General features: G+C 38.7%; 1 protein-coding gene across 1 annotated transcript; it reads right to left on the bottom strand.

Annotated features, from left to right (window-relative positions):
- Nucleotides 1–4,854: 4,854 nt before the first annotated feature.
- On the bottom strand, nucleotides 4,855–9,665 carry LOC105933465 (galactose-3-O-sulfotransferase 3-like). The gene is made up of 4 exons (XM_036130350.1): nucleotides 9,644–9,665; nucleotides 9,415–9,517; nucleotides 5,275–6,431; nucleotides 4,855–5,066 (listed from the first exon to the last, which is right to left on the bottom strand). The coding sequence occupies exons 2-3, from the start codon at nucleotides 9,510–9,512 to the stop codon at nucleotides 5,297–5,299; spliced, it is 1,233 nt and encodes a 410-aa protein (XP_035986243.1). The 5' UTR covers nucleotides 9,513–9,517; nucleotides 9,644–9,665; the 3' UTR covers nucleotides 4,855–5,066; nucleotides 5,275–5,296.
- Between the last annotated feature and the right edge of the window lie 8,061 nt (nucleotides 9,666–17,726).

Here is a 17,726-nt window from a genome sequence, read left to right as displayed (position 1 = left end):
ATGCTCTTCGTTTCTGATAAAACCCCATTTCTCTGCTTTCTCAGTCTAAGGGTTGAAGGCAGAGAATTAACCCCACCAGTTAGCCCTGATGGCACAGGAGAAATATATGTAAAAATATGCCCAGCAGCTTTATATTTTGACTATAAAAAGAAAATCAATATTCAATTCACTGCACTACTTTCAGACCTACTTTCAGCACACAAACACATCCTTTAAACCTTGGGATCTCAAGCCCACAAATGAAACGTACATTTCCCTTCCAGGTTTCTCTCACTCTTGGACACCGAGCGGGATCCATTTGAATGATAATGAACCGTTAGTTTTATTTTAGATCAGAGCTCTGGCCTGTGTGGGCACAGGGTCAGAGCGCGGTGCACTGCAGGGGGGCGGATGCATCTCTTAATCTTTGTAAACAACGGGGCTGATGGTGGAGGCTTTCAGATCTGCAGTGGATTCAGCTGCCGGAAGCAGGGTAAGGGCAGCAGGTATTTTTAATGTGCATTTTATGCCTGTGCAGGAATCTTTATCTTTATTGGAAGTGATGACTAATCAGATCAGGCATTTAGGCACATCAATCACTTAATAGCATGTTATTTCTTTCCTCTTCTCATCTTCTTCCTATACCTCATCATCTACAACCATCAGTCTCCTTTGTATTCTTCACTTCAACCATGAGAAAAAAAAAACATTTGTGTAAGACTACACAGTATGGACAGATGTTCAAAATAAAAGTGCAGTTTGCTTTCTATGACTGTGTTTTTCTCTCATAAAACAAAACTTTACACAGGTAACTTCATTACGTATCTTACGCCTGTTTTTTATTATTTTGCTTTGTTTGTCTTAAATCACAAAAGCTCTTCAATACCTAAATATCATGGCACAATAATAAGTTACAATTATTATGTAATAATGTTAAGAGATAACAGCTGCTTTGGCAACTAGCATCTAAAATGTCCTCATGCTGTCAAGAGTTGTTCTTCAGCACCAAAATGCAAGCAGGAGCTTGGAAGCAGCATGCTGAACTTGAAAACTTTAACAACAACAGCCAATTTACAAAGCCAGGAAGAGACAAACAATGCGTGGAAACAGGTAGCCGATGAAAGAATCTAGTGTCAAATGAAAACAGAGGGCTTAAACGGAGCAGAAGACGGGTGCAGGCTATAGATTAAACAAGGAGACACCGGTGAATGGGATCTACTAATTAACAAACCTGAGGCTTAATCTGAGGGAGAATAATTAACTGGGCCAGACAGGGAAGAATATGAAGGGACGAACAGCATTTACTGACTAAATACTCAATGTACAGAGAAAATCATTAGTTAAAGACGGCATGATCCTAAAAAAACAAAATCAAAACAAAACATATTCAATGAATTGAATATTTTACCAAACCAATAATTCTGATGATTTTTCCATGTACTTTTTTTTTTTGTTATAAAATCTGCAAAATATAAACTGAGTATGGATTAAAAAAAAAAGCTTTAGCTGGAAGTTTTTACTTTTAAAACTATGATAGATGTCTGTGCAATGTTTGATAAGGGCAATGCTGCTGTGCGCAACATCTTACGCAGCAAAGCCTTTTACAACAATGTTCTTGTTGTGACTGTTCATCACATTTTGAAGTGCAGGGTAAAGCCACTGCCTCAGCGCCAATTTCATTTTCACAAAGTGACAACGTGAACCAGGTGCTCACAGGACTTCTAGCAATTAAGGGATGGATGCCTGGAATGCTGAACTCGTTTGCTGTTGGGTTTTGGTTTAATTGCCAAATACTTTTCCTAGGGTTAGCCTACGATGACTGAAAGTGCTGTTCTCGTTTTTAAAAAATAAAGCATTTTCATTGGCTTTGTTAATTTTTTTCGCTTCATAAAAATTATTCTGAACAACTGCATTTTGTTAAATTGCCATTGAGTGTGCATTTAGCAGTGAGTGAGTTTTTAATAATCTGGATCCAGAATCTGTAATATGTAGTTCAGACAAACAAACACACACACACAATTTTCTATCTATCTATCTATCTATCTATCTATCTATCTATCTATCTATCTATCTATCTATCTATCTATCTATCTATCTATCTATCTATCTATCTATCTATCTATCTATCTATCTACCTACCTACCTACCTACCTACCTACCTACCTACCTACCTATCTAGACATACATATAAAAAGAGAGAGAGAGAGAGAGAGAGAGAGAGAGAGCTGTTAACAAACAGGACCAAAATCTTTTCATTTACATTGGTAATTTGAATAACAAAGGCCCTTTCCTGTGAGTCCGAAGCCATAGCTCTTCCAGGAGTCGACAGCTATATTTGTCCGGTTTGTTGGAGCTAGCGAGTCAAAAAGCGTGGCTGTACTTTTAAAACTTGCTTAACTTTAAAAACCGCAGGTCTGCGTCATTAACAGTGAACATTTACATGATTTCTGCCTGAGCAAACTGAGTGTAAAACTGTAAATTCTGTCTTTCCAACAGAGACAGGGAGCGAGAGGAGAATGTAGATTTGATGTCAGCGAGACCTCTGAGCCCAGCGGAGCTCTTATGCAGAGCTGGGTGAACTCACAGTATTGCACATAAGCTGCTCTAGTCGCTGACCCTTCCAGCCTTCTGTGATCCTGCATTGTTCCAGGACGCTGTGACTCACGAAAATACACTGAAACCTTTGTGCAGCGGTGCCTCCTCTAGCTCTGTGACTCACGGAGCTGGACTGCATTTAGCTCCGCACACATCCCTCGCCAACTCAACCTGATAGAGGAGCCGGAGAGAGTGCTGGGCTAAAATGGGGAGTGAAGAGGAACCGAGGCAGAAATTAACATATCACAGCTGACACACTTTGGGATATGACTAAGAAAAATAAAGTTTGTTTTAAAGGTTGGTTGGATTAGTATCTTCTAGACTGTCTCTGTGTATCAGATACATGATACACAGCTCTTAGCCGTGGGAAAATTATTACTACCTTCGGATTTTAGTTTGAATAATTTACCATAACATAAATAAATCCAGGATTTGTTAACCAGATAGAAAAGCTAACTAAAAGTCTGATTCAGTTTGGCCAGTGATATTTCTGAAGATGAACCAGGTCTAGGGAGTATTGTAAGCATTGTAAGAAAGCACGACAAAGAGAAGAGTGATGTGGATGTGTCTCAAAGAACACCATCTCAATATTTCACAGTAGTATCACCATTTCAGGCCTAATAACATGCAGCCCAGATCCTCAATTATTGTTTCAGCAATATTGAACGACAGAAGGCCAAATACATGGGAAGTTGGCATAATCAGAAAGCACAAGAGTAGAAATAGTTTGGTACAACCAAGATAACATGAAAGTCAACTCATGATCTCTAACAGATACCATCGATATTCATAAGTGCAAAAACATCAGTTCCTCACTTCCATATGTGGCAGTCTGAACCCAATGTATGTCAGAAATACGCTGAATGTATTGATTAATGTGAAAGTCGGGTTTAAAAGATAAACTTACTGAGTCAGGTGTGTGTCTCCTTGCTGCCACACACCTGACCTAAATAAGTGGACGAGTAAAAGGGTTCTGTGGCCCATGATGGCTGCTGGTGGGCTGGAACAGAAACATGTCTAAAACAAGCATGTCCTGCTTGTCTAAAACAAGCAGGGTTCCCAACCCTGTTGGGAACGCCTGTTTTATACTACAAACTGCAGCAGTTCAGGCTGCGGGTTACACTATGGAAACATGAGCAGAGGCAGAGCTGACTGAAGAGGGTGTGTGAGTCATAGAGATAATTATTTGCAGAAATAGGTATGGGCTTCCAAATAGATAACACAACATGAGACAAGGCGTAACAGGAGATTTGCCTCATGGAAGTGCAGCCAACAAATGTGTTGCCATTATTTCAACACGGACCAAAATGCTCGAGGAATGTTTCAGGCACTTTGTTGAATTCATGCAAGGTTGTTGTGAAGGCAAACTGAGTCCAGCCCTGTACTAACAAGGTGTGTCTAATAAAGTGGCCAATGCCAGTACATTTTCATATTTTCTTCTACTACCATCTTCTTTTACTGAGAGGTTTAAATAAACCTTCAGATTCAAACCAGAAAATTGTTAATGGCTACAAAAACCGTGTGGTCAAGGTGCCATTTGCTGAAAAACCATTGTGCAATTATGTACCTGTATGTGTACTTGAACCTGTATGTGTATTTTTTTATACAAGTCTTGTGTTTAAGAGTTATTGTAGTCGCATTTTATATGATCCTTACACTCTGGAAAAAGAACAGTTTGAAGCCTTTTCTCGATCATTGAGGCTTTATTCATCACATCAACCATCCATCATCACAGTGCTTTGAGTTTGACTTTTTCTTTTCCAACATGCTTTTAAACCATCATTTAGAGGTAAAACCCAAAAAAACAGAGAAACCTATTTTTGGTTAAAAAGAACTCCAACATGTGCAGTCATATGTTACATTTTATAGGAGAACAAAAGAAAACATTAAAAAATGTATTTCGTAACTTAAAAAGTACAAACTTTTCTCATCTGCATTGAGAAGCTGATTTGAATTTGATCAAAGTGTATTGCAGACCTTTCAAAGAACAGGGAGCCCTCCAGACATAAAAGCAAGATTATTAGTGACCCCCCCCCCCCCCCCATAAAAACAATGTATAAAAATAAACAGAGCAGTAAATGTCTCCTATACTGAAGAAAGCACATGTATAGAGTATTTTTACTATCTGTGAGAAATCTATTGTAAAGAAGCAGCCTAAAACAAAAAAAAAAATAAAAACAAAATCTTAATTTAAACCACAGTCAGACTGAAAAAAAACCCACCTTTGTAAAATACCTGCTTTGGTTGTATTTGCATTCATTAGTGTATTAATGAAGCGTTATTCTTGGTAAGACAAAAAGACTTCCTTTTAGGAAGTAAAATATTGTTGTTCGAGGAGGTTTTAGTTCAATGCAGGTATGAGAAATGTAGCTTAACCATTTCTCTTCAATCACCTTTATAACAAGCTTATTTTCCCATGGGGTGACCAGTACAGTATACATCTATCTATGAAATTGTGCATATTTACAGTTCTTTATTCTCCCCAATAACAAGATGGTGTCAAACCAGTTATTATGTCTCGGGAGGCAGAATAAATTGGTTTATGTAGTCTATAAGGCAGAAATTGTAAGGAGGAAGGGAATTTAAAAAGCATTGTTGCTTGCAGGTTTGGACCCTACCCTTGTAATTTATGCAGCATCCTTTTCTAATACATTTAGATTTTGTTGTTGAGGCAGGGCTTGGAGCCATGGGGGTAGGGTGGCTAGCTGCACTGGACCAACTCCTAGACTGACAGTGTGCCACTAGAGAGAGGCTTCACGGTGGTCTGGTTCTGAAGACTTTGCCGCCGTCGCTGTAACTGGGAACGAAGAAGCTTTGGTGTGTACGAGACCTCGGGCATGATAAATCTTAAGCAGAGCGCCCGTGTCTCTTGGTCAATATTTTCCGGGAGGACGTAACCTACAATGCCGACTTTATTACTGGGCTGCCATGGACGGAGATCCGAGTCCTTAATCTGGGAACCTGGACGTTCCATTGGACTCTCCCTCCCGAAACAGGTTGTCATTAGCCTCTCTTGGGCCTGATGGAGAAGCTTGACTTCCTCGGCCACACAGTCTAAACCTAGATCTGACAATTTGACCCACAGTGTGGCATTAAAGTAGTCATAAAGGTATGCATCTATGGAGTTCCAGGAACGGATCTTTGCAACGAGATCTGGAGAGAGTTTCTTCTTGGAACTTTCTGTCCGAGCATTTATCTTGAGATACACAATGTCTTCCAAATCCCAAGAAAGAAGATGTCGGAGAAGAACTAGAGACTCATCAAAGTACTCAGAGATCATCACTAAGGAGAACACTTTTTCAACCTCTTTAACAAAGTCATGGGCATAAGCTACATCTGCAGCTGGTCGATCGTTTTCTCCACCCAAGTCAAAAGTCAAAGTGTTGTGTGCATAGCTAGAGTATCCTTTGTTTGGCCCATAGTATCGTAAGGGATCGTCCAAGAAGGTCTTCAGGGAGCCATCTGGGACTTCCTTAAAACTCTGAACATAGGAACTGTAATACGAGAACAGGGACTCAAACATGGAAGCTGGTTCTCTAAGGATTGTGATGTATTTTGAATCCTCCGGCATGACTTTTTGCAGAGCAGTCTTCCTGAAGCGCATGTGACTGGTGATCATGTTGGCCGGCAGTGTATCTGGATGGACAAAGTCAGGGGAGAAGAAACTTGAGTAGCAAAACTGTAGACCACAACTCCGCTTCGGAAATGCCATTGTCAGGTTGTGGCGCTCCACAAATCTAAACAGAAGGCTCTGCATGGTGGAGCTAGCCGTTTTGTGGGTCTTGAGGAAGACAACGTTAGTGTGCTTAGTTGTCAAACCAGGCATCGGACACCCAAGCAAGAAGAAGGCGATGTTCCTTAAAGAAGAGAGAAAACAATTTATTTCAGGATACGCTTTCTCTGGAAATGGGAATCCAAGAAAGGCTACGTTCACAATGCAGCCTGAAGTGACCCAATTCCGATTTTTTTTGCCCATATGCGAGCTGGGTCTGATCTTTTCATGACAGTTTGAACACAGATCAGATTTTTTCAAATGCGACCCAGGTCGCTTGGATATGTGGTCCTGAATCCGATACTTATCTGATCCGTTCAAATGCGACCTGTGTCTGTACGGCCAGGTCGCATTCATCCGACCTACACGTCATTGATACTTGACAAACGTCACTAACGGTGGACCTGGCTATGCCAAAGAGGTTGGCTAAAAAAAAAAAAAAGAGCTTGGCTATTGTGCGGTAATAAGCACCTGTTGCAAGTCCATACAGCCCCACGGCAACGCGTTTACTCGCTGCTATGGCCACCGAAGATGTGTGTTTTTTCGCAAAAAAATCGGAATTGAGCATCAAGGTCTGCAGTGTGATCGTAGCCAAAATCTACAAGGGAAGAAATCCATTTTCAAAAACACTTTTTTGAGTAGAACAGAAAGTTAGTTTAACAAGAAGGGAAAATGAAGAAAACATTGAATCGAGAACTCTCAAACTCCCCGAGAGCCAATAATCCTGAACATTTTAGATTTGTCATTTCGTCACCAAGCAGGACTCTGTAGAACATGATCACACTCAGAAAGGGTAATTCATTGATTCATATGCAGTTGACCTGGACCAATGACACATCTACATGGCTAATCACTCAGGGACTGGATTTTGAGACACCCATTCTACCTCCCTCTCCATTTTTCTTACCACTAACACCAAGGTAGAACAACCTGAGTCCGCTTTCAAAGCTTCTGGCTTTGCTCGCCCTCTTTCAGTCATACACTGCAGCGCAGCTGGGGGGCAATGGGTGCGGCTGCCCTGGGCCCCATGGTTTTGAAGGGGCCCACGGTGCCCACCGTCTAAGTCTAATTGCCTCCAATTTAGGCTCTGATTTGCTGTTGTGATGACCCGGGATTTCAGACTTTCCTGTTTACTTTCAGCTTCTTAACCCACGTTCCCTCTTTGTCTTTGACCAATAGTGGCTCAGTCTCCATCATTAAGATCTGGCTAGGCAACCTTCTCCTCAACCACAATATTGCATTTTACAGAGGAGGCCCTTTGTGATTTGGCTAAGCTCACTCATCAAGGTTTGACATATATATATATATATATATATATATATATATATATATATATATATATATATATATATATATATATATATATATACAGGACTATCTCAGAAAATTAGAATATTGTGATAAAGTTCTTTATTTTCTGTAATGCAATTAAAAAACATGAAATGTCATACATTCTGGATTCATTACAAATCAACTGAAATATTGCAAGCCTTTTATTGTTTTAATATCGCTGATTATGGCGTACAGCTAAAGGAAACTCAAAAATCCTATCTCAAAATATTAGAATATTTCCTCAGACCAAGTAAAAAAAAAAAACAGCAAAACAAAATCAAACATTTGAAAATGTCCATTAATGCACTCAGTACTTGGTTGGGAATCCTTTTTCACAGATTACTGCATAAATGCGGCGTGGCATGGAGGCAATCAGCCTGTGGCATTGCTGAGGTGTTATGGATGCCCAGGATGCTTCAATAGCGGCCTTTAGCTCATTTGCATTGTTGGGTCTGGTGTCTTTCAGCTTCTTCTTCACAATACCCCACAAATTCTCTATGGGGTTCAGGTCAGGGGAATTGGCAGGCCAATCAAGGACAGTAATGCCATGGTCAGTACACCAGTTACTGTGAGAATCTGATGTCGTCTCTTAACCACTACCATACTTGTGATTTAGTTTACTGAACCAAGCTGAGTGTTTTTCAAGGCTCAGGAAACCCTGCAGTGTTTCGAGTTAATTAGACGTTTCAAGTGATTAGTTGAATAGCCTACTAGTATACTTTTTCACGATATTCTAATATTTTGAGATAGGATATTTGGGTTTCTTAAGCTGTAAGCCCATAATCAGCGATATTAAAACAATAAAAGGCTTGCGATATTTCAGTTGATTTGTAATGAATCCAGAATGTATGACATTTCATGTTTTTTAATTGCATTACAGAAAATAAAGAACTTTATCACAATATTCTAATTTTCTGAGACAGTCCTGTATACTGTAGATCCATCCCTTGTCTGACCCGCTTAATCCCTCATGGGGTCACGGAATATATATATATATATATATATATATATATATATATATATATATATATATATATATATATATATATATATATATATATATATATATATATATGGTTCAATTCAATTCAATTTTATTTATATTGCGCCAAATCATGAAACATGTCATCTCAAGGCACTTTACAAAATCAAGTTCAATCATATTATACAGATTGGGTCAGATTATACAGATTGGTCAAAAATGTCCTATATAAGGAAACCAGTTGATTGCATCAAAGTCCCGACAAGCAGCATTCACTCCTGGGGAACCGTAGAGCCACAGGGAGAGTCGTCTGCATTGTACATGGCTTTGCTGCAATCCCTCATACTGAGCAAGCATGAAGCGACAGTGGGAAGAAAAACTCCCCATTAACGGGAAGGAAAACCTCCGGCAGAACCGGGCTCAGTATGAACGGTCATCTGCCTCGACCGACTGGGGGTTACGGAAGACAGAGCAGAGACACAACAAGAGAAACAAACAAGCACAGAAGCACACATTGATCTAGTAATCTGTTATACATTAGATGGTAATAGCGGGTGATCTAGTTGGTTCTAGTGATTGTAGTATTAGTTTCTCATGCTGAAATGGTTTTCTCCACTACATTGATATAAACAAGAACAAGACTAGCTCTAATTCAAAGTGGTTCTCGGGGATGAGCTGAATATTGACAGGTAGCAAGATGCGTTCTAGAAGTAGGTGTGTAGAAGTTTACTGTAGGTGTATACTAGTCACTCACCAGTTGAAAGGGCCTCCATAGTGCAACAGGAAAGTGACGGCAAAAATCACAAAGAGGAGCAGAACTGCTATCTTCTGTAGTTTTGTCACGGGCCTCATTTTGTCTGTGGGGGGGCAGACAAAGGAGGAGTATGATGACTGAAGAGAGAAAACATGTGACCTTAAGTACTGCAAAAAGGAGATTAAGTAGGTAATTAGTGTGTTTCATAGTAACACAACGAGGGAAGTACCAAGTGCAGTCAGCTACAGTCAACAATTGCTGAGTGGATAGAGATGATAATCTCAGACCTGGGCTGGACTCCTAAAAAGGATGAAGTACAAAGTTCAAGCAAATGGTGACAAAATTGGAGAAATCCTTTTTTATATGGAGCCAAAATGTTGTGAAGTAAGTAAATAAGGGTTAAATTACAAGTATTACAGAGAGCATGTGGAAAGCAAGCCCAGGGGATTGGCTGAGCTGTGAGACAATTCCGTTCAAAACTCAGGGAAGCACTCTGCAGGAAAATATCAAAATATATCAAAGTAGTTTGGGATGAGCAGAAATGTCAGGGTTCGGCCATAGAAAGGCTGGAAAATGAATGGTCAAGGCCTGGGGCCCGTTCTTCGTACGTTGCTTAAAACATCTGAGATCAAATGACATATCCAAGATGATTTCAAGATGATTTCATCAATCAAGATCCGGCTAATTGGGTTCTTCCAACAAACCTGTTGTTTATGATTAGTATGGCTGGATTGAGTTATCTGAGATAAATGCACGTTCATGCGTTTGTTTAAAAGGGGAAATGTATCGATAGTAGAAACAATGATCAGCAACGCTGCTATTGGCTGTTCAGCATGGCCAACGAAAGTGCACAGTTTTTCACCCAAGCAGAACAAGAGCTTTTAATGGAAGGTTATGCCAAATTTGAGTCATTAATTAAAACACCTCAAAATCTGTTAAAGCCAGGAGAGAGGGCTGGCAAAAAACAGCAGACAAATTAATGCGTAAATACTGTCCATGGTAGATGTTTCTATCACTTTCTACAGTATGAATTTTTGCATTTTAATAATTTCATATTTACTTTGTTCTTTTATATCAGAGCCTCCATGGGACCCACTAGAACATGGGGACAAGTAAAAGTGAAATACAAGAATATTCTACAAAACGATAGCCTTTAATTATTATATTTGATTTTAAAAAGGCACTCGTTATGTCAAGAGATCCAACTTTTGGTGTGATTCCTTAGACACTGGAAGTAAAGGACGCGTGCAAACTGGGACTTTTAACAAAAAAATTCTTTATCTATAAAAAATGAAGTTTTTCCTTTTCCAAGTCATCCACAGTTTACACGGTAAAACTGTATTGCTCCGTGTCTAGATAATCCATCCATAGTTTTTTCTAATACAATATACGGCTCGACAGGAAGCAAACCTTTCAAAGTAAAACTAAACTTCACAATAAAATGGCCTGAACAAATCTTCTTACTGAATATGATAAAAATAAAAAGCAAACCATCATACAAATAACTTAAATATTTTCTATTTATGGCTCTAACAGCACTTTTTTCTCTTTAAAAGCCAATGTTAAATTATGTGTTTGTCTGTTTATAACAGCCACCAAGAAAAATCTCTCTACAATTACACTGCCGCACTGCGCTGAAGGATCCTGTCTATTGCACAATACACAATAGACAGGATCTATTCAATAATTAATTCGAAAAACTCAGCAAATTATACTTGCACCTTTCGCAACAGGTTGCTGTCGTAAAAATGGACATGGCTACGACAGACTTCTCCATCTCCTCCGCTTATAAAGCTGCGATCTAATCCAGTTTACATGAAAGAAGCCTGCTCTCGAGCAGGTTTAAGCTGGCGCACATGTTGCTATGACAACAAGTGCTGGAAGTCTTTCGAAGAACCAAACAATCCAAGATCATGCCAAATCGTCAACAATGAAATCCAGCTAACTGAGTTAGCGACGTACGAAGAACAGGCCCCTGGTCCTCACTACAATAAACAAGCGTGTGTGTGTTGTGTGTGCATTTGTTTGTCAGGTTAGGGGGTTCCAGGTGTGTTATTACACCCACAATTTGGAGTGTATTTTACTCTGTCCTCATTCGACATAGTATTCTACCACATTCTGATAGAAACAACCATTTCACCAGGATAGGTTACATGAACTTTGCCAAAATCCCTAAATCAAAGTGGAGGGGACTGCAAATGGAAAGAAAAAAATTTAAATGGTCCCAGCATAAAATCGAATAAAGCTTCTTGCATATAAAAATCAAGCGGAGCACTATGGCGAAAGCAGTAAAGCTCCAATTGTGAAAGTAAAATCTGTTGGGTTCTCTTTGGCATTAAGACAACGGTTCTTAATGCTACACTGCCAGACAGGATTCCAAAAAACAATAAGGAAAAATGAGAGAACAATGAAATGCTGTCAGACTTGTGCACCAAGGTTAAAATAACTGTGGCCAATAAAACCTGCAAAAAGAAAACTGCTAAACAAAGAGTTAGTGATCGTTTTACTGATCCAAAGTGTAATGAAAATCAGAATGAATTATTGCAAAAACTCCATAGTCTTGAAGTGACCTGTTTTCACAAACTCTTCATTTATTTTGTGCCTAGTTATTTCAGGAGGAAATAAAAATGTTTTGCTGCTCAATTTGGAGCATGGAGATTGGACGTTATTTTTTGCATGATGTGTACTAAATAAAAAACTAAAACTGATAGCTATAATACATTACCCACAAAAAAAACAACTATTTGTTGTTGTCATCCACTGATCAAAGAATCAGTGGTTGCGTGTAATCATGCCGTGAGAACTGCAGGAGATAAATCTGATAGCACATGGTCTGCAGCAAGGAAAAACACCCCTGGTAGAACGTGATGAGCTCCTGATAAGCAAATTTAGAAACACAAGTCATTCGCAACATAGCTGTGCCACTAATACAGGTGGTTGAGCTGCCAAAAAATGTTCTCAGGTAGGAGTAGCACTACTTCAACGTGTTTTTACTCAAGTAAAAGTAAAAAGCTGCCAACCATGAAATTGCTTGAGTAAAAAAGTATGTGGTAATCATAGCATCTGATATAATATTTAAAAATGATGAAATAGGACAGACAAAAATACGTTTTGTAAAAATTCTGTTATATTAAAGACTAAAATAAAAATATACAAAAACAATTACAAAAATAACAAACCAATACCTACAGAAGGTAATATAAATGTGTATGGTTGAACAGTGCAAAAATCTTCCGGTGGCAATATCTATTGTTTACTTCATGTTTACTTAATGACCAAATGGCTCAATGAGCTCAGCAGACAGGAAATAACATTAAAATATTAAAGTTTGTGCACAAACAAAAAGTCTCACTACAACATAAACTGAAGGTGTGTCTCTCTGGTGTATGTTTAGTTCAAACAGGTCTGATCTTTATTGAGTGACATTGCAGACGGTGGGTCGAGTAGCCAGAAATTTTACTCAAGAGTAGCAATATTTTTTAATACTATCACTCAGAAATACTTTAGATTATTTACATCACAAAAACAACTATCACGGTGGACCAAGCCCAGAAAGCAATTTTATATTTAGGTTAAAATATGTTTTTGAGAATGAGCCAATAAAGAGTACGGTATTGTGTTTCAAATGTAAAAAAATAAATAAAATAAAATAAATAAAAATACATGAAACTTTAGAGGTACAAGACAAAGGCGGGAAAGAAATGCTATAAAAAAAAAACAAATTTAAAACATCTATTATACAGACAACACACTATACTGTAGTATTGTGCATAATTAAGCTGTCTAAAATAATCATAAATTAAAAAATTCACCATCATAGGAAAATATATTTTTATTTTCAAAAATAAAGACAGAAACTCACATGATAACAGGCTCTTGTTTGAAACCCAGGTGCGATCAAAGTGAACTAAGTCACTTCTTGGGATGACGATGCTCTGTGCACTGACATCCCAATGCCCATGCTGAACCTGAGAAACCCGTTCTACTAAAGACATCAACATTAATTTGGGAGACAGAGATTCTTATGTGATGTCATTAGTTTCCATTTTGATTATTATGTAAGATGAAATAAATGTTTTGCAGATATTGAGCAGAAAGAGAGATTTTTTTATGATAGTCTTATGACTTTGGACTTAATAATAATAATGTTAACAGATCATTTACATTTATTTACATTTAATTTACTAAAACCTTTTCGGTGGTGTGGTGGTGGTGCGTGTGTGTGGTTTAGTTGCTTTGAACTGAGCAATAAGACAGAACGGAGTTACCTTAAACACACGGCCACCAGGGTGCTGCTTAGAGCACAGAACAACCACAGCCCTGCTTTTTACTGCCAGAGCTGAGGTAGACCCGAGAGATTTATGCCTGCGAGTACGATCGCAGCATGAATATGGAACATGGATTTGTGGTCCGCACGGGAAGTTAAATGCTAGTGTTTCGATTTGCAAGAGGTAATGCTTGGTATGTGTGAACTTACACCATTGGTGTGTACCCACAAAACTTGGCAGCATAAGGTTTTGGCATATTTCTGAAAAACAAAGAATAACGTGTGATTGTGAAACTGTTTTGATGGATGCTAAAGAGAAAATCAGAACCCTATATGTATACAAAACGTAAATATTGTTATATTTTTTCATGTGTGTGAGATTTATAGATATTTGTGGTTTGAAATAGGCCATACTTTCGGTGTAACCAGAAGCACTGCAGATAAATAGGATTTTTACACTGATGCATCATCCACAGAAATTAGCTTTGGTGGTATTTGCAAAAGGTTTTTGAAGACAATTATATCCTAACATTTATTTGTCATGTTATTAAAACTTTGAGAGCAAGAGAGCCCATGACAACATGGCCATTTGTGAGACGCAACCACACAGCAGAGCAGGAAAAACAGAAACACCGTTCTTCTGAATCCCCGTCAGTCACAGACATGTCCAGAAAATAATCTACGAATACGGTGCCTTTGAGACGTGTTCTTTTGTTACATTCCAACCAGTTATTTTAATGTTTTTCATGTCATTTTATGTGCTGGATCTGTACAAAATACAAGTCGGAACAGGGAAATGAGAAACAGCGGCCAGGAGTAGTTCCACAGGGGCACCGGCCCCTGTTGGCCCCAAAATGCCCATGAGGGTGGTTTTATAAAAAACTATCCAAAACTTTGATGTTCCCCCAGAGCACCATCAAATACATCATCTTCAAACAAAAGCGAATGGTACAACAAAAAAAAACCTGCCAAGAGAGGGCGCTCACCAAAGCTCAAAAGCCACTTGGGTGACTCCCTGTATTTGTGGAGGAAGGTGCTCTGGTCAGAGGAGACTAAACAGAACTTTTAGTCTCACAAACCCAACACACCCCATCACCTCCAGAGCACTATGCCCACAGTGAAACATGGTGGTGGCAGCATCATGCTGTGGGGATGTTTTTCCAGCAGCAGTGACTGGGAAACATGTCTGAGTCGAGTTAAGGTTGGACAGTGCTAAATACAGGATATTAGCACAGTCTTAACTTATTAGCAATGCTTCATTGCACAGTTCTGTATATGAAGGTTTACAAATACTGAATTTACTACCTGCAGAATTTACTGCAGGCATGAATGTCTCATCAAAGAAGCGTTGAGTGATTAATTCATGCAACGCAGTGAGTCATATCGTTTAAAAAAGGACAGACTTTCAGAACTCGGTACGAGCCTTAGCAGACCCTAAAGACTATTTCTGCACATAACAGCCTGATATCGAATTACATGCTTTGTTATGGACGGCACTGCATTTATCTTGCCCCGCAATCTGAGATATTTTCCTGGATTTTAATAAGATTGCATCATTTTCTGGTTGTCAGATCCACCCAGTGATATCCCCATAGAACGACGCGCCCCCAGGGTAATAAAAGAAAAGCAGGCAGACTAGGATAGATGACAGATTGGCTCAGATCTGAGGAAATGTCTGAAACTCTGGTGGTTAGAGGTATGCTTTGCTTTTACCTCATCTCTTCACCACCAAGAGCAAAACAAACAGTTAATCTTACTGTTGACAGTAATTGGTCTATTTTCAGGGATCTTAACCCACCCTACAACATTCCTAATACTAATTCGTAATTCTGTATTTCTTGGCATAAAAAAGGAACAGTGTTTGATATTAAATTGTGATAGATGTGCATGGGAGCATGGGAGGTTATGAAAAAATATTTTTATAATAAAAATGTAATCTCAGCAAAGCATTCACAACATCCATTACCAAAACAGTTTTGTTGCTGTTATTTTCCCACAGGGTTTCAGTTTTTTTTAAGTAGACTTGAAAAGACAGAGGACAGCTCGGAGAGGAACCTTTATTGTTCTGGTGATAGTAATCGAAATGCAGTAAACCATTAAATTTTGGGCTGGGATAAAAGCAGTCTGGCACAAAGCACGTCAACTAGTCTTCCTATTCTCTGCAGCAAGTGGCATTGATTCAACTGCATATGTATAAAAGGCATAGAAAACATACAGAAACTGACAAGCAAAGTTATATTTTTGGCTGATGATTGGGAGCGCCCCATTACTAATGTCACCCTGGAAAACTGCCGTATTGCCCAAATCAGACTGGGACACAAAATGAATCGCCTCTTTTAGATCCCAAACAGCTTATTCATTTTATGTCTGTTTTGTAGTTCAGTAGATTTTGATCATCAGTCATTGTTTTTGTGGTCCTTGTGTATTCCTTTGTTTTTTTTTTTTGTTTTTTTGTTATGGCCATTTTGGTCAATTCACTCCTTCACTATTTTTGTTGGGAGGGATGAGATGGATTTAAAAAGTACAAAATATCTATTTTGGTACCTTTTAAATCCATCTCATCCCTCCCAACAAACCCTTTCACACTCACATACTTAAAAACATAGCCATTCTGAGTGACCACTCAAAGCGCTTTATACTATAGCCACACTCACCCAGCCGCGCTCAAAAACACGCACATGTTCGTACAACAATACTCAGACATCTAGGCAACTTGAGGTAGCTTCTTTTTTCTTGTTCAGTTGCCTTAGTTTTTCCTGAAATGCAACAGAGATGATTCTGATTATTGCACCTTCTAAGAGCACAAAACCTTACATTTACACAAAATAAATATAAAAACCCACCCAGTGAAACTTGTGTTATTTTACTTTCTGCTTTATGTATTTTTACAGTGACAGCCTCCTCTGTTTGCGAGACCGTTTTGCTACGGCCATTTGTAAACAGAAGTTAATTACAATTTTGTCTTTGTAGCAGCGAGCTTCACTTGAAATGATTACTTGAAATGGTGTCAATGGCTTAACTGAACAAAGATTCAATTGAATACTTACCTGTGAATGCATACTTATTCACAAAAGAACACTCCTGGTAAATTTCCCAGCAACTCCCTCTTTAATAAACCCGGTTGGCAACGTGCCCAGAGCTGCAAAAACTTGTCAGAGTAGTTGGTCATGAGGAGGAAGAAAATTAACTATGACCCAAAAATACCATGTGATTAAAAGCAATATTCTGAGGAGTTTTTGAAATGTATTTATCATTTTTGTCTTAAAGTGACAGTACACTCAAAAATCACCCATCCAGAAATAGAACCAAGGAAACTTGCATGTTATACTACATTTATTTCTGTTGAGAGTTTCATTAATATTTGCCAAGATCTTGTAAGGATGATGGGAAACTATTCACCAGCACATCCCAAAGTCTCTCTGATGGCCAATCCACACGTGAAAATGCCTAATGTTCCTTGAAACACTCTTGTACGATTCAACCCTGATGCATCTCGGTATTGTCATCTTAGAATATCCTTGTGCCTTCATGGAAGAAGGTTGCTGATGCCATAACATGGTGATTCGGAGTATTCAGGTAGTCAGCTGAACTCATTCTTTAAGCACATAACCCTGCTGAACTTCTTACCCTCTTATCTCTACACACTGGAATAGAATAAATCTGAAAAGAATTAGGTGCCTTTTCACGCACTGTTTGCGAACATATGGTTTCTACTGTTCATGTTAATTTAATACTAATGACGGTCATTCCTTAGAGGAAAAATGAGCAATATCTCCAAAACAAACAAACAAGCATAATAACCAACAATAATAATTGCTGAACAGTTGTGCAGTTTTCATTGGAGCCTCATGAGGGTTGATAATGTGCGGGTTTGAGTCTGCTCAGAGGAGAGGAAAATAACCAAAAAGAAAGAATAAAGTGTTTCTCAGCAATTCACCAATGTCAGTCTTCGTCCTTGTTTTTCCCGAGAAATAAATCACCCAAAAAGGAGGAAAACAGCTGCTCTTATTTTTGTTAAAAACAAGCATTATTGTTAGTTTTCTGC

Source organism: Fundulus heteroclitus, unplaced genomic scaffold (assembly GCF_011125445.2).
Source record: "Fundulus heteroclitus isolate FHET01 unplaced genomic scaffold, MU-UCD_Fhet_4.1 scaffold_345, whole genome shotgun sequence".
Classification (NCBI taxonomy): Eukaryota; Metazoa; Chordata; class Actinopteri; order Cyprinodontiformes; family Fundulidae; genus Fundulus; species Fundulus heteroclitus.
Note: the sequence above shows the minus strand (reverse complement) of the source record. Positions and strands in the feature narration are given on the sequence as shown.